Source organism: Mustela nivalis, assembly GCF_964662115.1.
Source record: "Mustela nivalis genome assembly, chromosome: 1".
NCBI lineage: Eukaryota > Metazoa > Chordata > Mammalia > Carnivora > Mustelidae > Mustela > Mustela nivalis.
The window spans coordinates 138,950,086-138,973,163 of NC_139020.1; the positions used below are offsets into that span (position 1 = coordinate 138,950,086).

Sequence of the window (23,078 nt, forward strand, 5' to 3'; positions counted from 1 at the left end):
TCCATGAGGCCTGTGAATAGTGAGGATCCAGGCCTGACCCTAGCAGAGTCCCTGCAGATGAGGGCTTTTCCAGGGAAAATGGCTGTGTGATGCCCTGGAAAAACTGGACCCTGCGCCCAGGACACCAAGGCCAATAAAGCCATATGTACAGGCTAATTTGGGCTCAGATTTTGGAAATATATCAGTAGAAGCTGTGTGGACTGAGTCTGTTCCCCGTTGGTCCTTCTCTCTTGTAATTATCAAGGTATAATTTACATAACACAAATTCATCCTTTTAAGTTGTATAGTCAGTGGTTCTTAGTATATTCACAAAATTAGACCACTGTCATCCTTACTTATTTTCAGTGTATTTTCATCACCCGAAAAGGAAACCTTATTCTCATTAAGAGTCACTCTCCTCCTTCTCCCAAATTTCTGTCTAGGGATTTGTAAATTCTGGAAATTTCATATAAAAAGAATCCTATCATATGTAGCCTTCAGATCTAAGGCCTTTTAAGGTTTCTGTGGCCTCTTTCCCTTAGCATAATGTCTTCAGGGCTCATGTATGTTGTGGCATGTGTCAGTACTTAATTCCTCTTAACAACTAAATAATATTCCATTGTACAGATAAATCACATATTGCTTACCCACTCATCAATTTGTGGTCACTTGGGCTTTTTCTACTTTTTGGCTATTACAAATAATGCTGCTGTGAATATTCATGTATAAGTTTTTGCTTGGGTATGTTTTCCCTTTCCTTATATACTCAGTGGTGGAATTCCTAGGTCATATGGTAGCTCTGTGTAACTTTATTCCTTCCTTCCTTCCCTCCATTCATTTATCCATCTTTCTGGAACTGTTAAACTGTTTTCCCAAGCATCCACACCATTTTAATATTCTCACCAGCGATTCTGAAGGGTTCAAATTCTACACATTCTAGCATGTGTCATTATCTGTCTTTTTTCTTGTAGTCCACTGTGATTGTTTTGGTTGCATGAGATCCCAGGTCCTTTTTATAACTCTGGAAGGGAGAGAAAATCTTAACAACAGACTGAATCCTCCCATTATCATGTAGTAGAAAGATTTAGAGCCTAGGCAACCCTAATTTAAAGAAATTAGGCATTCTTCTACACCTGGAAAATAAAAAGTCTTTGCTTATTTGGTGTGACCTTCTCTTTGCAGTATCATAATTCTAAAGTGTTTCTTAAACTTTTTCCACATGATGCTACATAGTTGCATGGCGCATGGTTGTGTAAAGGATTCTCTAATGCGTGAAAAACACATGGACTCTAGCTTTATTCCACTTTTCCCACTGTCGGGACCTCACTGCCCACTGGAAGCTGAGGGGATCCAAGACAGGCATATTTCCAATCCATTTTTACTTTTTTAATCAACTGAAAGCTCTATTCCATTGAACATAGCTGTGATGCCTTGGACCACAGCAGGTACGCGTAACACAGAATGCAAAGAATGGGAAAGGAGAAAACCCGGACAGTGATAACAGGTCTGGCCATAAAGCTTATTTTCAAAGATGCTAACAGTATGGCACACCATGTCCAAAATGAACGCTGATCCCTCTCCAAGAAGGCCTGGTATGAATTAAGTGTAGACTGCAGGCAGAGGCAGATCAGGGCTGTGTGGTGATAATTCCAGATTGACATAGACACAAAACCTAGAGACATAGGGATAAGATCTGGCTCTTGAGAAGAAGCAGCTAGAGGGAGATTGGTAGAATATCTTCACCTTAGGGAGAAGGTACTGGGGAGTAGGGGAATTTGATCAAGTCCAAAACTCCTGTCCCAGCTGAGAACCTGATGAGAATGAGGGCTTACCTCCCACAGGCCACAGGATATTGGGCAGCAACAGTAATTTGAGACATTGCTTGTCATCACAAGAAGCACCTAAAATGTCTTTAACCCGGTCCATGTGAGTAAAGAAACCAGCATTGTGTCAGAACCTGAGTGGACGTACGGTGTACATGGGTACAGTGCCCAGATGTTCTGCAGCAGCTCTGACAGCCCCAATTTATTAAGGTGAAAACTGTGTGAGCATTTCATTTATGTGATCTATCTAGATAACCCAAATGTGCCTGGAAAATTCTTGCTCTTGTTGTTTTGACGTGGTAAAGGCAACTGTATAAATTTGTTAGAGATATTTTTTTCAATTCAACCTCACTTTCTGGAGTAGGTAAACCCCCCAAAATCTATAACCATGTTGTAATACTTAAATATTATTGAATACTAAACACAGGTTATTTAAATTCACTACTTTGAAGACTTTAACTTCTATTATATGAATTCTCCTTTTATTAAAAAAATGATGAATTTATTTTCAAATATCAACAGATATGCAAACATACTGAGCCTGTTGGTAGCAAAGTATACTCTATATGTTTTTATGATCCCCATATTATTACAAACTGCAAGATTCCAGAGACTTCAAATGTGTCTCTTTCCTTAGTGATTTTCCAGCACCATGTCATTTGTGAGTGGATACTTACAAATCCAACTTGACAACATTATGTCAGTCTTAATCCCTAACAAGTAGATTGACATTAAATCAGTGGTCATTATCCCAGTCATCTGAAGACTGGACACTTTATCCTTCCAAAAGAGAGAGAGTTAAGTACTGGGATGGTAAGGTTCTTCTGGGAGCCAAGTTCTTGCGATACAATTTGGGAGTTTGTTTCATAGAAGAGAAGGAAAAATACAGATCGGTTGAATAGGTGAAACTTGAGCCTCAAAAAAATCAGAATGCTGTTCCTAACACTAAAGGTAACCTAGAGGCACAGTCATGGCTATTATGACCTGATTCCTCCCTTTTTCTACCAGTGTTTTGGTTCTGTGTTCCTGTCTCCCATGTCTTGCTCACTTGGTTTCTCCAGTCTCATGGCTTCTATGAACTTATTTTTCTGTATATCTTTCCATTTCTATGCCAGTCTTTTACCTGTGGCTGTCTTTGTGTGTTAGATATTCAAAGCCAATCAGTAGTAAGACTAATAGGATACCATTCAATGCAGAGACTCCCACTGGGCAGACTACATCTTCTAAGCTACCTCATAGGCCACTAACCCGCCTACAGATAGCTGATTTTCCCTTTAACCAAATCCCAATGCAATCGTCAGGCTTGCTATGGCAGAATTCCATGATGCAAAGCATGGACACCATTGTATAAGGAGTTGTCTGCTGTCACTTCTCTTAGAAACAAGCCGTGATAGTAACAGATGTTTGTTCCAATACATACTCTATACTTTTGTGTTTTGGAATCTGTGTGAAAAGACCTTAAGAGAAAGCTGGTTCTTCAGGAGGTGAGTTTGGCAATGCTAGCGTATGTGACAACGTTGGTTGAGTGTTGACTCCCTAAAAATTCATCTCTGCATTGCTGCTCCTATAGTTTATGAAATTAAAATCTTAGAGTTTTCTGCTTTCCAATGTATGTGTATTTCCTCATCATTTTCTGAGTCATATTTTTGCTTTGTATTTCTTTAGCAGATGGAATCACATAAAAATGGCCCAAAAAGGATGCAGGGACATTTTGTGTATGTTTTTAAAAATATGTCTTCAATATGCCGGTTGACCTCCTTCTAAAGGAGAAGAGTGATTCAGCTTTCACTCTGCTCACTTGATGGTGTGAGGGACTCTTTGATGGCATTATTCTCTCTTAATGACTCTCTTCTCTTTAATTTCTGAATTAAAGAGTGGTAAGGCGTTTCAAGTTACCCATTGTGTCATCCCCTTGGCTTAAGTTGACCATAATTTTATCAGAAATATTTATGATGAAAACAGCCTGTATAAGAAAGGCTGCAAACCTACCAGGTGTGCAAAACTGACTTCTTTATAGCCATGTTTCTTTTCTATCGAGAGCAGCAGCACAAGAAACTGACAGAATTTGTGCTGAGTTTGGCATTTTTTGCTGAAAACAGGTATTTGGCTGAATGCATTTGAAAAATTTTAAGTGGCATTACCTGGAACCAATACCTTAAATAAATAGGGAGGTTTGAGCTAAAATAAACTGTAAGAAGAGGAGATATGCATATAGTATCTGTTGAAGCAAAAATATCTCCCACAACAAATTCTAAAGGAGCTGAAGAAACACAGAAGAGTTTTCTGTGCTCTACCACGAGAAATTTAAAAATCAATCTTTCATTCACTTCTGCTTGTTTTATGTTAGCCACATCAGCATGGTATCACAAAATTTCCATGAGAGGAAATGAATACAGTGTTTCCTCCGGAAGTCTTTTCTGTTCTGTCACTTGGTTTTCACTTGAAGGCAGCATGATATAAAATTAATACTTCTCACCAGGTTAAACTGTTTGGCTCCTTTGTCTCAAGGCAGACTCTCATCAAATGTCCTCTCTACAACTTGGAGTCTTCTAGAAAACACATATAAGACATCAATACATGAAATGACATTTTAAATTATCTGGTATGCATACAGGTGCATGCTAAGGCAGGCCAAATACCATCTTTATTTTATTTAATAGTAGGAGGCTTTTGACACATACCCTTTGGCGTGTCCATGATGGCAAGGCAAACCTCACTTTTTAAAAAGATTTTATTTATTTGAAAGAGAAAGAGAGAGAGAAATCATGAAGATGGAGCGGGTAGAGGGAGTAGCAGACTCCCTGCTGAGCAGGGAGCCCCATGCAGGACTCTATCCCAGGACCCTAGGATCATGACCTGAGCTAAAGGCAGATGCTTAACCGACTGAGCCACCCAGGAGTCCAAACATCACCTTTTTTGTTCAATTTCAGATTGAGACCAAACAAACAAAAGACAGACTCTTAAATACATAGAACAAACTGGTGAATGCCAGAGGGATGGTAGCTAGAGAGATGGGCGAAACAGATAAAGGGGATTAAGAAGCATGAAATCATAAAATAAAATAAAAATAAAATTCAAGTTATAAAATGAATAAGTCACAGGGATGAAAAGGACAGCATGGGGATTATAGTCAATAATACTGTAATAATGTATGATGACAGATGGTAACTATACTTACTATGGTAAGCACTGAGGATAGAATTGTCAAACCAATATATGGTATCTTAAAACTAATATGATACTATATCTTAATTATATTTCAATAAAAATTATCATGAAATATCATGTATGATAAAAGAAAATTCAGTGAATTTCTAGTGAATGGATTAATAACATGCATTTTTTCCTGTTCCTTCCCAAATCTTTATTAAAATGATAGCAAGGGGATGTAAAATGTATAAACCATTAAAACTAAGAAAAACATGAGAGGTGCTAATTGCAGGCAAGAAATGGCAACAACTTTTCTTGAAGACAAAAAGTAGATGGGCAGTAATGAGTAAATTAGCGAAGTGCAGAAAGTAGAACATTAAGTGCCTGAAGACGGAGTTGCAAAGGAGAAGCAAGGAGATGCCAATGTAGGATTTTGGATGGTCCCAGAAAGTAGAAGCACCAGATATCCAGAAAGATGGAAGTGGCGACTGAGAAGATTCTTTGGATTTCTGAACAAGGAGTAGTTAAATTCATTTCTCCGTTTGTTACATTCTGGCGATTACTGTAACGCAACCCTGGTAGGAAAGATAAGTCTACTCTTCGAAGCAATTAAACTAGAGAGGTTAGAATTCTGGACACCACGCATAAGTGTAGAGTGGGGAGGCAGTGTGAGACGGAACACAGGTGGAAGAAGTGAAAGGCTCCGTATTTAATAGGGAGCGCATGGGCAGCCTGAGCCTCACTGTTCCATTCATCTACAACAAGTCTTTTCAGAAAGGCATTTCCTTTTTTCCCCATTCTGGATAGACTCTTAGAGAATTTCTCCGTGAATTTACCAAAGAGCCTATAGGGGAGGAAAAATGATTTTTCCTCTATCCTTCTGAGTTCTTGGCTGAGACCACTGTAATAAAAGATCAAGTAAGGAAAAATAACACAAATTTATTGACATGTATACCTCATGTATGTATGGGAGAGACCCAGGAAAAAAAAAAAAATGAATAACCCCCTGAGATGACTTAAAATTCAGAATTAAATACTATCTTGATAGGGAAAGGGGAAGGTGGGGTAGGCAGTATCCAAGGCAAGAGTTAAACTTAATTTTTAAGAAAGTTAATTGGGTGCTTAGAATAGACTAGAGGTATGTTAGCTTGTGACACTGTTTGTCAGGGTGTGCAGATGACTTCTAATTTTCTTTCCTGTGACAAGAGTCCATCTTGGCTGGTTGATAAAACTCCCATGGAGGGGGTATATAATTGTGTTCCTTTTGGTGGATAGGTCTTTGGGCATAAAGGGAGTTAAGAAAATGCCTCTCTCTACTTTTACTGTTTTTTAAGTGCTTACAACTCAAATAATCAAAATACCGAAATACCAAATCATATTATATTATCATATTATAATTGTGTTCCTTTTGGTGGATAGGTCTTTAGGCATAAAGGGAGTTAAGAAAAAGCCTCTCCCTACTTTTACTGTTTTTTAAGTGCTTACAACTCAAATAATCAAAATACCAAATCATATTTTGGGGTGACATGTCCCCAATCCCTATGGTCATATTTTGGGGAAGCTTATTCTGCTACTTTTCAAGCCCCAAATAAAAAGCCCATAAATCTAACATTTGCAAAGTCTCCCACAGAAATGTTCCACTTAGATCAATTTTTCATGAAACTCATTCATTTGACAAGGTTTGCTTATGAAAACAGAGCTTGCAATAAGTTTCTCCTTTCAGATATAAATGGACAGGCCTAGTAGTAGACAGAAAATACAATTGATAAATGCATGTAATATTAAAGAAATTAAAACAACAGATGGAAAAGTGGGGCTGGGGGGGAGAAAGTCAATATAGAAAGTAGAGTAAAACATTAAAAAAAAAAAAAAGCTACTTGATATCCTAAAAGAAAGATAAGCTGTTTGTGACAAAAACCAGAATGTGTAAAGATGAAAAAACAAGAAAACTCTTAGATGTTAATAAAGTACCGTAAATATGAAATTCAGTAGGGTAATAAGAAATTAAGATGTGGTTATCTTGCAAAGAGTAGAACAAATGGATGAAAAGTTATAATATGAGAGAAATGTAATAGAAATGGAGACTCGATTCAGAAGGTGCAGTATCTAATATCTCCAGAAGCAAAGAATATAGAGAGAGGAAGATATTATCAAGGAAGTATAAAATCAAGTTTTCCCCAACAGAAGGATATGGGTTACCAGATTGAAGAACTCTACCCAATGCTTAGCACAATGTAGGAGAAAAAAGGATCCATTGAGGATAAAGAAAAGACTATAAAGTCTTGCAAAAATGAAAAAAATGTCACACACAAAGGATCCAAAATCGGAATAGTTTTAAAAATTTCCAAAGCAATGTAGAAAGTTTGAAAAAGTGGTGTAACATACTTAAAACTCTAATTTAAAAAGTTAACTTCAATACATAATTTTATACCTACCCAAACTATCAAGCAAGTGTGGGGTATAGCATAAAAATATTTTAAAGCATGCAAAATCTCAAAAAACTTATATCCTGCACACCATCTCTGGGAAAGATCTTACGGGAAAAAAAAACACCAGAGGAATAATTAAACCAAGAAAGAGAAAGGCATGTGATCCAGGAAATGGGCTTTAAAAAAGAAAGAGAGAGAGAAGTGATAATAGAGAATCTTGGTTTGACATCTGTGCATGAGACTAGAAAGCAGACATTCAGCCTTGGGGCAGGAGGAATGTCTCCAATTGTGGAACTCCTATATCATATGACATGTCTGGCAAAATTGTCAGGGAGTTGGGGAAGAATTATTCATAGATGGAAAATAATCCAATTATATAAACAAAGCAATTATTAACTCCAGGAAAAACAAAATTTTTTTATAAGAACTGTAAATGTAGTATGTCCTGTGGCTCAGCTGTAACAATATTTACCTAGTCATATTTAGGTAAATATAATGTAAATGATTTTCATTTTTTTAATTGTGATGACACTGTGTTGGAAATAAGAGAGAAAAGGGGATTTAGCATGTGTGAGCAATAACTTAAGAGACTTAAATCATATTTATAGTAGAAACCAACAGATAGTAAAAAAAAAAAAGTTATATAATTATGAAAAAATAGGTTAAGCACATAACTAGAAGTACAAAGTAATAGGAAAAAGCCCAACTAAAAGTTTCAAGTAGTTGCTTACAGGGAGGAGAGCTAAAGGATGGGGAAAGTGGGCTGTTGTTTTTCTTTATTAATCTAAAGCAGAGGTTAGCAAGCTATGGTCCATGAGCCAGGTTCAGCAGGCTGCCTATTTTTGTAAATAGCATTTTATTGGATTACCGCCATGACCACTAGTTTATGGATTGTCTGTGGTTGCTTTTGTCTCACAAGAAATTGGTACAAAAACAGAGTGGAGTATTTGTGACAGAGACTACATGGCCTGCAATCTAAATTACTTACTTTCTTGCCCATTACAGAAGAAATCTGCCAACCTCACATCTAGAGCAGTGGTTCTCAAATGTTAGCTGCCTGAGAATCATCCAGAGCGCTTCTTAGAACATGGGTTGCTGGGGCTACCTCAGACCCCTGATTCACTCTCTCTCAGGCCTAGAGAATCTGTTTCTAACCAGTTTCCAGATGATGGTGAGACAGCTGGTTTAGGGACAGTGCTTTGAGAACCACTGGTTTAAAGGGAACTTTTTAAATTCTAATCCTGTGTAAGTATCATGTTTATAAAACAAATGTTAAATATTTAGAAGTATAAGTTTGGAACCTTGCATGCAAATTGAAGCTAAAATAAATACAGAAATGACCTCTGGTAAATTAAATGTGACAATGAATTGAAATGTAATTTAAAAGCCTTTTTAATGGAACAAAAACATGAACAAATTAAACTGGAGAAAATATACTGTGTTTTATTAAAATAATATCTCACAGATGCAGGCAGAGATGTTAACAGTTCCCAGGATCCCTGTCACTGCCTGGCACCGTTCATCTAAGTGGTTAGTTGGTAGACCTCTCCTACTACCTCCTGTCCTTCAGCTACAAAGGCAGATTATTGCAGAACAATACCGACTATGCATACAGTTATGTAAAAACCCCTTCTTTTTTATTTCCTCTTAAATATTTTCCATATTTCCATTTCATATCTCATAAGATACTTGTTTTCTGGACAGCACTGTCTGAGAAACTTGATTTAAAACCTGTTCCTCTTCCCTTGACCCCTTTTGCAGATGATGAAATTGACACCCAGGCAGTCTCCTGGGTGGAGATCTAAGACCTCCTGACTTGGTCCCCACTTCCTTCCCCTCTTCTACTCCACTCCCCTTTGCTTCACTTCAGGTTGCAAAGAAAGGAACCCTGAATGAGCTTAAACTCAAATCAGGCATGGAAGGGGAAAAAAAGCACTGCTAATACCACTAACCATCTTTTTTTTTTTTTTTTTTTGAGAAGCCTAAAACAAAGGAAATTCTCTGATTCCAGAAATAGCCTTAATCAGTCACATATGTGAACACAGACCCAGTGACTGTTCAAACAATTTTCCAGCAACATAACAGGATTTTCCCAACCCACCGATTTTTATTTCCCTTTTGCCCTATTATCAGTTTAAGTTTTCTTTTTCGTTTTTCTTTTCTTTTTCTTCTTTTCTTTTCTTTTTTTTTTTTTTTACCCTTGAAGATCCTAGGCATGATACCAGACTTTTCAATCAGACAGGCAGGATGCTGAAATTCTGCTGTGTTTGAAAGCAAAGAGACATGAAGGATTATTGAGAGTAGAAATAGTCCCTGGTTGGTAAAAACAAACAAACAGCTTTAAAACTCTAAGAATTGTGCCCTGCGGGGGTGGGTTTGCTGAACTGTCAGCTCCACCAGTTAATGAGGTAGTTTGTCTAATGGAGATAGAAAAGACCATTTTTAACAATGCTGGGCTTTGTGTGTGTGATTTAAAAATCAAATTGAGTGGAAATGCACCAAATACTAAATGGTATTGTTTATTTTCTAATTAATTTGCTACAAACTACAAAATGAAAGTGTTAAATATATTGGATGGTGTGTGATTTTTTAGAGGAGAAAGCAGGGAAAACGTTCACCTCTCATAGTCCATTTACTTTATTTTCATCAGAGAAACAAGTTGTGGTTTGAAAGTGTAAAAAGGACATTGATATTTGGGGAGGGGCATCACTTTGGGGGGCAAGCTTGTTACGAAAGCTAACAGGGAATATGGTCTCCTTTGTAAGGGACAGCAGAGTTCTGGGGAACCTGGGACCATATGGTCTCACTGTGGATGACGTGCATTTGTAATATTAATAGGCCAGGGACTCAAGGCCCTGGGGAGAATGTCATCAAGGTGAGGACAGCCGCTCACATCACAACAGCTTGTGGACTTCTTCCTGTAGGGTACAGCAAGGGCACCTCAAGCACTCGGTGACATAAAGGCACAGCATGGTACAGGGGAAAGCAGAGAGACTGTAGAACCAGCCAGGTCTAGGTTCAGATTCTGACTTAGCCACAGGCTGACTCTGTGACATTGTGGGTCGGTCATTTAAACTCACTGAGACTGTTTTCTCACCTGGAAAATATGGAGAATAACTGCCTTACAGGACGGCTCTAAGGGCTAGAGCTTAGAGCTCATAAACGAAGTGCCTGACACATAATAAACAAACGAAGCTATTACAGATTAGAAAATTCTAGGGTTCAGAATCAAAGTGACTGACTTTGAATTGAGAAATCAGTGAGCTTTCATGAGTCTTTGTTCTCAGCTGTACCCGGATCCCATCTTTGCTCCTTCCAAGGACTAAAACAAAAGTTTTAGTCCTGATATTTTCCTCAAATGATGGTACTGTGATTTCCTCCTGCCCTGACCCCAGAACCTCTTGTCTTATTCCAGCGAGCTCGTTCTCAGAAGCATATCATTTGATGAGACAACGCACATGTGAATAGCTGACTTTAACTTGGTGTTGACTCCGCACCGGGCACTTGGCTTCTCTTCGTGTTGCCTCATTTCCTCACTTACGGCTCACAACCACCTTCTGAAGTAAATTCTATTATTATGCTCATTTCACAATAAAAACTGCTATATTGAGAAGTATGATAACTGTCCGTGGGGTGGGACCATGATTTGAACCTAGGTGGTGTGGCTCTAGAATCATGCTCTTGGAGGGGAACCCTCCTACACTGTTGGTGGGAATGCAAGCTGGTGCAACCACTCTGGAAAACCGTGTGGAGGTTTCTCAAAAAACTGAAAATAGAGCTACCCTATGACCCAGCAATTGCACTATTGGGTATATATGCTAAAGATACAAACGTGGTGCTCCGAAGGGGCACGTGCACCCGAATGTTTATAGCAGCAATGTCCACAATAGCCCAATTATGGAAAGAACCTAGATGTCCATCAACAGATGAATGGATCAAGAAGATGTGGTATATATACACAATAGAATACTATGCAACCATCAAAAGAAATGAAATCTTGCCATTTGCGACAACGTGGATGGAACTAGAGGGTATTATGCTTAGTGAAATAAGTCAATTGGAGAAAGACAACTATCATATGATTTCCTTGATATGAAGAAGTGGAGATGCAATGTGGGGAGTTGGGGGGTAGGAAAAGAAAAAATGAAAGAAGGTGGGATTGGGAGGGAGACAAACCACAAGAGACTCAATCTCAAAAAACAGACTGAGGGTTGCGGGGGGGTGGGGGACAGGAGAGGGTGGTGGGGATATGGACATTGGGGAGGGTATGTGCTATGATGAGTGCTGTGAAATGTGTAAACCTAGCGATTCACAGACCTGTAACCCTGGGGATAAAAATACATTATATGTTTATTTAAAAAAACAATTTAAAAAAAAAAAAAAGAAATGGAATCCATTAAAAAAAAAAACAAAAGAAAAGAATCATGCTCTTGACAATGACGCTGAGCTGGCCTGGCCATATGATTCTTGTTTTGAGTCACATGGGTTTACATTCAGGGCTTCCAGAGTTGGGGACTTTCACTGAGTATTGGTCATCGAGGCCAAAATGAGCCTGGGAAGCCAGCCCACCCTAGAATTCATTTCAGGCTTCTTCCATTCCCAGTCTCAAGGAGTCCTAGGTGCTGAGCCTTCCTTGCATGTCCTTTGTAGGGGCAGAGCAATTTAACCCTCTCTAACAACGTGACCATAACCAGGAGCTGTTAAAACTAGACACTCTGTGATGACAGGAACCACAATAGCATCATTTCATACTGTGTATCTGTAGTGCCTACATTAGTACCTGGCATAGACTGGTAAGTTAGGATTCGACAGGTAGATGATCGAACAGATAGACAAAGCTGTTATATGGATCAAAGATGGTGTTCTTACAAGAAAGATATATACTGTTGACAATAAGAAACAGATATCAGGTATTTCACTGATCTTTGGCTGTGTCTCTTACTTTGTTTTACTGGGGGATCCTTTCATTAGGATACAGTTTTTGCCTACAATTATATTTATCTTGTTGGGTATCTCATTCCAAAGGGCTGGGTTGAAATCCCAAATTTGTTCAGATAAAATATGTAACATCTTGGAAACACCTAGGTTATAACATCGTAAAACAATCACTTTCTCTAAAAGAAGCAAGAAAAAACACTTATCCATTCAGCAAATATTTATCGTGGCCTACCTGGTACCTTATAAGAGCTAAAAACACAGTGGTTTGCAGAACAGAAAAATTCTGCCCTTCTAGTGAGCATATTCTAATTGAGGGAGACAGGAAAAAACACTCTCACAAAAATTTCTTTGCCATGGAGAAAGCTTAAGCTGAGTAAGGAATATCAAGAAAGATTACTCCGGAGTAGGGGGGACATGATTATTTAATATTGGATGGTCAGGGCTACTTTGAAATTGTGTATTAGTTTTATGCTATACTAGAATATAAGAATTTTAGAAAATAAAAGTAGTGAATATAAGGGAACAGTAGGGAGTTAGGAGTCCTAGATTAATACCTGAGCTTTTTCATCTAACTTGATAAACAAGAAAATATTTTTGACTTATGAAATTTATATATCCATATACATATATACACATTTTTTTTTTCCTGACAGAATTAGCAGCTCTGGACCTTTAAAGTGATAGCATTTCCCAGCCTTAAACTGAGCAGCTGAGCAAAAAACGCATCCTTCCTGTAATCAACACAGCAAAATGAGAGGCGGAGAAACCATGCTGAGAAAAAGCAAGGTCATATGTTGAACTGTTTTCCCTTTGGCCCAGAAGACACCTCAGACTCAACACTGGCCCTGAGTTTACCTCCCTCACTTTGGCTGAAGACCTGAAGTGATGTGCTTCTGCCCCAGAGCACCTTCCGTCGTGTGAGGCCCGAAACATGACCACCAGTAGCCACGCATGTCCTGTCCCGTCAGTGAATGGACACATGACTCACTACCCAGCCGCGCCCTACCCATTACTCTTCCCACCAGTCATCGGAGGACTTTCCCTGCCTCCCCTCCATGGCCTGCATGGCCACCCTCCTCCAAGTGGATGCAGTACCCCATCACCTGCAAGTAAGTACCACAGCAATTTGCTCTTTTCTCTCGGTTGGTTGGCTTAATGGACCAGAGAATACAGGATGGTTCCCATCCAAAGTGAGTTTTCATTTTACTGGGTTTTGGTTTCTCTGGGTCTGGGATTGTACTTTTAGTTCTCTTGCAGAAATATCATTTGAAAGAGACAAATGGTGCGTTTTAGAATTTGGTCCATTCGAAACCTTGTTGTATTTTGCTCTATTTCATAAGATGTCCATGTCAAGAATAGTCAGCGGATATGACCAGCGTTCTTGAAGAAACTGGCCACTTGATAAAGAATGCGAACAGTGGGTCAGAAGATGATGCTCTAAGAAATGCTGCTAATAATGCCGGATTTAACATCCGTTTTGGCTGTGAGGTCTTTGAATCTCTAACTCTTCTCCTATAAGAACACTATAGATAGGACACTATATATAAGGACTATATATATATATATATATGGACACTATAGATAGTGTCTTTAATTGTTTAATTCCTATCACATCAGCTCTTTTGAGTGTCTTTGTTCACTTTTGATTCTATACTAAGCTGTTCTCTTTTTAGAATGTTGGATATAAAGTACTATATATAAGATAAAAGTAGTCAGAATTCTTCAAAACTGATATTGACTGACTTATAGAAAACATCCATATTATGTGATTTTCTTTTTTCTTTTTCTTTCTTTTTTTTTTAAGTTCTGCCTGTTTTAGGACTAGCCTTGGTTAGCCAGTGAGCTCCCCCGCCTTTGAGAACTAGGTGGGCGGGCCAGGCACCTGGAGATGAAACAGCGCATTTAGGGCGCGGAGCTTCATTAGGGGCCTAAGCGCCTGCTCCAGGCTCTCTCATGGCTCCCCAGTAGCTCTTGAGAGCTCTACCTGGTGATTATTTCCATTTTTACTACTCTTCAAGAAGTTCCTCCAAGTAGTGCGTTGGTCCTCACAATTTTTTCTTATGAAGTATTGCCTTGTTTTCGTATTGTGTTCTCTGTGCGTTCGCTTCTCCCTTCCACTACAACTCCAGCTCCCTGGGAGCAGGGAGCTCGTGCCGCCTGACTGGGATTCCTCAGCAAATGGTATGGTGCCTTCAGAAACAGTAGGATGTTTTGATGTCTGGGTGTTTGGGTAGATGGTTGGATGGACAGACAGCTGGACAGAGGGATTTCCTATAGGGCTGTTGATTTTAATCACAGTTACTATCATGGCTGATGTATACTGATTTTCCCTCCTTGTATGACTTGATCATAATTCTTCCCTTCTGTGTTTGGATTTCTAACCAGAATGTGTGACCAATAAAGACATTGAAATTGCTTAATAACATTCTCCCATGCTTCTCAAGTTCAAATGGAAAGTAGATATAGCCAAAGTAGTTTCTTGGCTGTCAGGAGAAAGAGAAAAAGTGCCTGTATTCAAAATATCTTCCTGTCCCAAGTGCCAGTTCAAACCCTGTTCACCCAACATGCAAATGATAAAATGAAGTGATCTTCAGCTAACACATGAAGCAGTCTGGCTACGTGATTTTTGTTAAAGCTTTAAAATTCCGCCCAGGAGGGCCTGTATCTAATTCCATAGGTCAGCCAGCCTGATGGATAGCACATTCTACTATATTTCTTTCCTCAGATCACAAGTATATTTTGTAGATGTAGCCAAGGAGCTAAGGCAGTGCTATTCCCATCCTGAGTGATGTAAAGTTGCAGATGGAAAACCCTTAGGCAGCAGTAGCCCCAAGGTCCCAGAAACTTTGGGCTACTTTAGGTACTTATTTTAAGGGAAATACAGAGGATAGTAAGATCTTTCTGCTGAATTAGCATCCAGGAACACTTGAACACAGTTTCAGTATACAAATCCCTCACCCATCTGCTTGCAGATATTTTTAGATTCTAAGAATTCTATAGAGCAGTGCTTGGCAAACTACAGCCTGTGGGCCAAATCCAGCCTGCCATCTGTTTTTATAAATAAAGTTTTATTGGAACACAGCCACACTCATTTGTTTACATATTGTCTAAGGCTACTTTCATGCTACACTGTTAGACACCAGATAGCCCACAGATCCCAAAATAGTTACTGTCTTGCCCTTTACAAAAACGTTTTCTGACCCATGCCATAGAGATATGAACATTGGGATAGGAGTCAAGTTAAACTAAATGTAATCTGGCTCTGTTCTCTAACTGGGGATGTTTGATCTTCTAACTACTTATGCCATTCTGAGTCTCAGTGGCTAGGCCTGTACCTGAATGAGCTAGGCTAGATTATATCTAAGGCTCCTTTTACTTTCTTTTTTTTTCTTTTTAAGATTTTTATTTATTTATTTGACAGAGAAAGACACGGCTAGAGAGGAGCTCCCACCGAGCAGGAGCCTGAAGTGGGGATTGATCCCAGGACCCTGGAATCATGACCTGAGCTGAGGGCAGTCGCTTAACAATGGAGCCACCCAGGCACCCCACTCCTTTTACTTCTAAATATAAGTTTATTTTTTTCATTTCAGAGTTATAATAAGGCACAAGATGCCATCACTACTACGCTGAACCATAACACAATTGTCATTTTTCTAGATCAGAATTGGTCCAATAGTAGCAATTTTATATGATTCAGCCTTTAGGAGGAGAGCTTTTGCAGTTCAGAAGAGGGAAGAGAAATGATTACTGTTTTTCTGAGGGCCTTGGGGAGAGGATGCTGAGGAAACTATACACCGTAAGGTGGCTGGAGAAGTGGCAGAAAAAGGACAAGGTGCCAAAAGTTCAGGCGGGAAACATCAAAATCGGTTAACTTTATACCCTGGCTAATATCTTATTTTATTATTTCTTGCTACAGACAAAGTACACGAAAGCCGCTCAGATGAAAATCATTAAAAGAAGCCACTGTTAATGTGCAGTCTGTTAGCTAGCCCTTGAACAGGGAGCTGTTTTTGTCTTTGTTACAGCCTGAGGTTTAGAAAGACTGGGAAGAAGGGTAAGGTCTTAAAAGTTAAATGTTATACTTTCTCTTGGTTAAAATCAACCGTCGAGCTTTATTCATGTATTGAGGTTATTTAGGGAGGTAGCCGAATTCTATAAAATCTCAATAACTAACAAAACACATGTTTGGGTGGAAAAGCCAGCTGACCTGGAATGCATGTTGGGGAATGAGTCTATAAAGAGGGTCATGTTATTGGACTATGGGACTTGCCGATGTTGCTCTCATAATCTGTACACATCCCGATTCTGCAGCTCAGCCAGAAAGAATAAATTCTCTTACCCCTGTAACAACGTTCTTTCAACACCATAGAATTATAAAAGCCTGAGAACCTTCTACCTTAAAATCTAGTGAGAACAATTTCCGTAGCAGCTACTGATATTACTTCCCTTCCTGACACTTTCCACCGTTCCCTTCCGATTCTCCAGCCAGCCTGGTCTCAAGGCCCACAACCTTAACTCTGTACATTTTTATCTTTTTTCCTAAAGTACACTGTCCCCGCCCCCCCCCCCCCCACAGTCCCACATATAAAAATGTCCTTGACCTACCTTCTCATTTACAGTCATTTAACCTCTCTGAATTTTTCTTCCATCAACTCTAAACTATTTTTATTTAAAGAATAGTCTTTTATAGTAATAGTATTCAAATGTTTTAGGGATAAAGGCCATGTATGAATTTGAAAGAAAAGCTGTTACTAGAAAGGGGTCCATTCAGATAGTCTCCAAGGCCTTTACAACTGAGGCAGGTTAAGGTTTCTGGATGTCACAGTTCTGAGTTTCTCCTGCTCCTCAGGTCCTTTGCAGCCAACAGCCCATCTTTCCTTGACGTGTGCCACTGGTGGACCCAGTTATGTAGCATGGAGCACTTGGCCATTGGTCTGACCATTTGTAACCACTCACAATTCTGAGGGAAAGATGTGGCCACTTTTCAGCAATTCTGCTCTCCAGAACTTTCTAATGTAAAGGAAAATAAATATTTTCAGGGAAGAAGTGGCCTGAAAACATTTTCTGTATGTGTATGTCCTTGTCTTTGTATTCTGACTTAAATCTTCACATTGTGGAGTTCTCTAGGAGGTTAGAAATCTGGAGACCTAGAAGAGAAGAGGGAGTGAAGATAAGTGATAAGAAAAACTAGCATGTATTGAGCACCAGTGTATAATCCGCCAAGCATTTAATGTAGTCATTCTTAATCTTTTTAATGGCTTCCTGATACTCTGGCCAGGCCATTAGCAACAGTCCCATTTTGCAGATGAAAACTGTGAGGCTTAGGAAAAGTAAAGACCTAACACAGCTGGTTAATGTTGGCACCAGATGCCAAGGCCAAATCTTGGGGCCCCTAAGTGAATGTTTTTCCCAGTGTGTTGGGTAAAGAGGCCAACTTTAACCCTCAGATAATCCCACAACTCCTCCATGGCTATCTCTTTCCCGTGATGCTTCAAGGAGTCTTTAGAGATAAGGACATTTAAAGGAATTCACAACCTCTTTAGTTCCAGCCATTACCGTGGAAGCAGCTATTGGTTTTCATCCACACAAGGAATTGAGGGTGGACCCCTTGTCAGGAAGTCACTGTGGATGGCTCTGCTCAGCTCTGTCCTACAGGCAGAGATCCTGTCATCTCCAGGCAAGCACGACTCCCAACAGGAGGAAAGCCTGATATACTATGCCAGGGAACACTCAAAATTTAATGTTCCAGAGCTCTCTGTGAAAATTGGACAACTGTCCGTCTGTCTCTCTTTATGTTCCTTTCATGGCTGCTTGTTCTATTTTATTGCCACACATGTGCTTTTTTATAGGTTGTTGTAAGCTGGAAAATATTATTAACAGTGTTGGCTTCAGAGACTCTCTCAAAATGATCTCCGTTTAACTCCACAATCTTAAAATGAGAGTTCTTTTCCCTGCTTCTTTAATGATCAGAAAGTGCTGTCCTGTCAAATATCACAAAATAGCCTATTCACTTAAAAAAATAAAAATCCCAGCCTTTTGGAGAGACAGACTGTGAGTCTCAGAGTTACCAATGACAGGACATAAATGGGTATTATTTCCATAACTCGTCTTAAGAGAAGCCATGTTCATGCAGCTTGTCTAAAGCAGAGTGTATGGCCAGTTTGGAATTCTGTACTGCTTGTTAAAGACAACTGGCCCATAGGTGTTGGTCGTATTTGGAATATATGCAGATTCATGGTAACTAAAACCAACTGGTTAATTCCACTTATCCAGCACCCTTTGCCCTGTAGCCTTGTGTTCTTTCTACTGTAAGTTATATTTGTCCTTGAGCATACAAAATGACTCCACTGGACAGAGACCATCTCTAGTTTTAAGATGTCTGGGGCTTAGTATGTTGTTGGGATTTAGTGAATGTCAAGTCTAATAGTATGGTCCACATGCACCTTTTTTATAAACCAGATAAAATAAGTCAAAGAAAATTGCTAGGAATTTGAGTAAACCAAGTATAACAATCTTGCTCATATTATCTGCCTTTGGTCATTAAGTACCTCTGAGTTGCTGAGGCTTAGGGAGGTCAAACACTTCTACCTAAATGTTTTAGAAGAAGTTTATGTTTCCGATATGATCTAACTCTTTCAGTGGTCTTCAGAGGTTTACAGCCACAGAGGTACTATGCAAGAGTGTTTTCCTTAAAGGCAGACATGAATTGATTACTTGAAGGCAGTATCTCTCTTCCCCAATAATAAAGGAATCTGTGTGTCTTCTTCTTGATGTCTTTACAATTTCCCCAGACTCTGGTCGAGTACAACATGTAACCCTTTGAATAGTTCTAATGAGGAGCTGGATTCATTCTGTTTGTTGAACTTTACCCCTAAGGGATCAGGAATATGTGAGCATGAATTAGAAATAGAAAGATTATTGTTCAATTTCATCAAATTAACTACAATGCCCAAAGGAGAACCTCAACTCTAGCAGTGTGTTCTTGAATAGAAATAGGATTTCAGTCTACACCGACAATTATAAAAAGAGGCATGGAGTTTCCTCTACTTACTTTTGCCAATGATTATTCCTAGGGATATATATATTCCTAGGGATATATATATACAAAAAAAAAAAAGACCAAAAATGGAGGAAATAGAGTGATTAATAATAGATTCCTTTAGAAATTCTGTTTATCTGATAGTTAAACAGAGACATTTAAAAGAGAATTTTCGACCTTAAGAAGATTGAACCTTTGAAAATTGAAATCACTCTAATAGCTTTGAGTTGGCTATGACATATGAGACTTTCCATGTGTTCCAAATTTCTGTCCTGATGAATTCATCAATCTACAGCTCCTGTACATTTCAGATGAACTATTTTGGTCCTAATGATGAAAAACTCATGCCTATAACCTTGAGTGATAGGAGATTAACCTCCCATACGAGGTAGATGAACATGAGGACAGGTAAAATTGCCACCAGATGGCTGCCCTCTGGGCCATCTTCAGGATATGTCCCAAGCAGTACCACAGAAGCTCTCTGACACATGCTGTGTCATCAAAGTGATACAGGCCCCTATTCCACCTAAGAGCTCTATTTTCTATTTTGGCTCCCTCCAACATTTGAAGGGTTTTTGGTAATTTTAGTGGGGAAGAAAGAAGCAAGAGAGAAGGAGGCAAGAGGAAGTGTGGGAACGAAGGAAGAAAGGGAAGAAGGATGGAGGAGAAGAGAGAGAGAGACAGGAGAAAGACACTGACCCTGCTGTGTGGTCTCCAGGAACTTGAGGCCACCAGACCAACCAACGGCCAGTGGTACTAGCAGCACTCATGCTTTTCTTCCTTTGCCATGAGAATAAGAATTAAAAGGGCTGTCATTTATTTAGTGTGCTAACTGCATTACCTCTGTCTACCATCTGGAAAAAGGGAAGCAGAGAATCAAAGACTGAAATAACTAACTTTCCTAAGGCTGCTCCAGCAAAAATGACGAGATTGGGTTTCACTTCTTCTTGCTCTGACCAGTCCTCTTTTCACACCTCCATGTTAGAGGTGGATATTGAGGCATTGCAAAGGTTTTTAGGACACTCTGTCTGTCTTTAAGGATCTTGCACCCCTATGGGGAAATCATAATCACCCAAAATCATTTGGATTGTTCTGATTGCTCTCTACTCTCTAAGGCCTTGATTTTAAAAAGTTTGCATCAACCCCTGCCCACCACGTACCTACTGTGCATGTGTTAATTTACTATACATGTCCTGTTCTGCTGTCTTTAGTTCCTAGCTTTCCCTTCTCTACTCATCTGTTCATCTGATGCCTGGTATACAATGGAAACTCATTTAAGGTTCACAGAATGACAAATCAATGGATCTTGCTGATGGGGGATTTTGACAGTTTGCGGAGGTACTTATGGACGTCACAATGATTGGTAGCACTCTAGGCATTTAGGGAGCAGGGGCTAGGAGGCTGACCATCTTGCACTGTGCACAATAGTTGCAAATAATAAAGAGTTACTTCGTATCCTCATTGCCTTCCCACTGTCCCACCAGACGTTCATGTGAAGAACACTCCCCCCAAAATAAATTGTGATTAACTGAATTTACCTATAACTCCATTTTACATATAAATGCAAAATATTATGTGCTTTTATTATCCTGTGAATTATTTAGAACTATAACTGCTGTGTAGATGGAGAGTAGGCAGATCTTTATTTTGTTTGGAATGTTTCTAAGAGTCATTTCCAATTTCAGATAATCATGTCACTGACTACAGGGTATGCTTCATAGTTGACTTACCAATACCACATGTTTTTATCAATCTGCATTTGTAGGTAAAATATTCACTGTAATTCTGCATGTGGGGGCAAGGCTCTTACTGCTTCCTTATGCCTGAGCATTTATATATTGAAATAATACTTATTTTATTTTAAGTTACCTTCTTTTGGGACACCTGGGTGGCTCAGTCAGTTAAGTGTCTGCCTTTGGCTCAGATAATGATCCCAGAGTTCTGGGATCAAGTCCCACATCAGGCTCCTTGCTCAGCAGGGTTCCTTCTTCTGCCTCTACCTGCTGTTCTCCCTGCTCATGCTCACTCTCTTGATCATTCTCTCTCTCTCTCTGACAAATAAATAAAATCTTTGAAAAAAAAAAAGTTACCTTCTTTGAATTCATCCTTGACATTGTAGTCAGGGCCATATATTGATAACTTTGAAATTATATGTGTAGGTGGGCTATATTATTTATGACTTCCATTTTGAGATAGTAAAGCAGGTGTTATAAAATATGTTACTAAAAGAAGCAGTACATTCAGTATCTTGAAGATTGCTGGAATGAGTGGGTGGATAGATGAATGACCACATGAATGAATGAGGGAAGAATAATCAACTGGGTCAACTAAACTGCTCAGAAAGTAAATGTTCTACCTATTGAAAGGAAGTTTATAAAGGACAGCAAAAGATTTGTAAAACCAAATCTGACAATTATTCTGGGTATGGGGCAGTAGCATCGCACTGGGAAAAACCATATACAGAAGACCTGTGGACAGTAGTAAAGTGTTTCATGCTCCCCATCTTGGAAGGCATGCGGGGCCGGCAAGGAACCAGCCAGTCCTTCCTTGCCCCAATTCTTGTAAACCATGTCTCCAGGGTATACAAAAGGGAATCAAATGTATTTTTATTCATTAATTTACTCTTCCAGTATTTTATTTTGCACATGGGTATTAGGTATTGGGTAGGCACCTTAGAGTATCTCTGATGGTTTGCTGGGTTGATTTATCAGAGTAATTGATTCTTACTTGTGTGTCATGTCAGCATCTACCTCCAGAAAATGCTCAACATCACTAATCATCAGGGAAACGCAAATGAAAACAACAGTGAAGTATCATCTCACACCTGTCAGAACGGCTAAAGTAAAAAACACAAGAAATAACAAAGATCGGTGAGGGTGTGGCAAAAAAGAAACCCTCGTGCAGAGCTGGTGGGAATGCAAGCTGGTGCAGCCTCTGTGGAAAAGAGTATGAGTGTCCTCACAAAATTAAAAGTAGAATTACCCTATGCTCCAGTAATTCCACTATGGGGTACTTACTTAACAAACAAAATGAAAACACTAATTCAGAAAGATATATGCACCCCTAAGTTTATTGCAGCATTATCTCCAATAGTCAAGATATGGAAGCAACCCAAGTATCCATCTATAAATGAATGGATAAGAATGCAGTGTATATGAGCATGCACTTCATGTACACACACACACACAGAGGACTATTATTCAGCCATTAAAAAGAATGGTATCTTGTTATTAGTAACAAAATGAAGGGATCTAGAGGGTTTAATACTAAGTGAAATAAATCAAAGAAAGACAAATATGATTTCACATGTATGTAGAATTTAAGAAACAAACAAGACAAAAACAAAAACAAACAAACAAAAACACCAGACTCCTACATCTAGAGAACAAACTGGTGGTTGTTAAGAGAGAAAGTGGTGGTATGGATGAAACAGGTGAATGGGGTTTAGAATATACTTATTGTGATGAGCACCAAGTAATGTATAGAATTTTTGAATCATTATATTGTGTTATATAATCATTCTGTACATATAAAACTAAGGTAACACTGTATTCATTATACTTAAATTTTAAAAATTCTACTTCCAGGACGCCTGGGTGGCTCAGTGGGTTAAAGCCTCTGCCTTCGGCTCAGTTCATGATCCCAGGGTCCTGGGATCAAGCCCCGCATCGGCCTCTCTGCTCAGCGGGGAGCCTGCTTCCTCCTCTCTCTCTCTGCCTG

The 23,078-nt window shown here is 39.1% G+C and overlaps 1 protein-coding gene across 1 annotated transcript in view; it reads left to right on the plus strand.

Annotated features, from left to right (window-relative positions):
* RARB (retinoic acid receptor beta) overlaps window positions 1-23,078 on the plus strand; it is a 450,938-nt gene that overhangs the window by 58,431 nt on the left and 369,429 nt on the right. Inside the window, exon 2 of the mRNA XM_082686911.1 lies at window positions 12,973-13,428. Coding sequence (XP_082543037.1) covers window positions 13,251-13,428 — 178 coding nt within the window. The 5' untranslated portion in view covers window positions 12,973-13,250. The remainder of the gene's footprint in view (window positions 1-12,972; window positions 13,429-23,078) is intronic.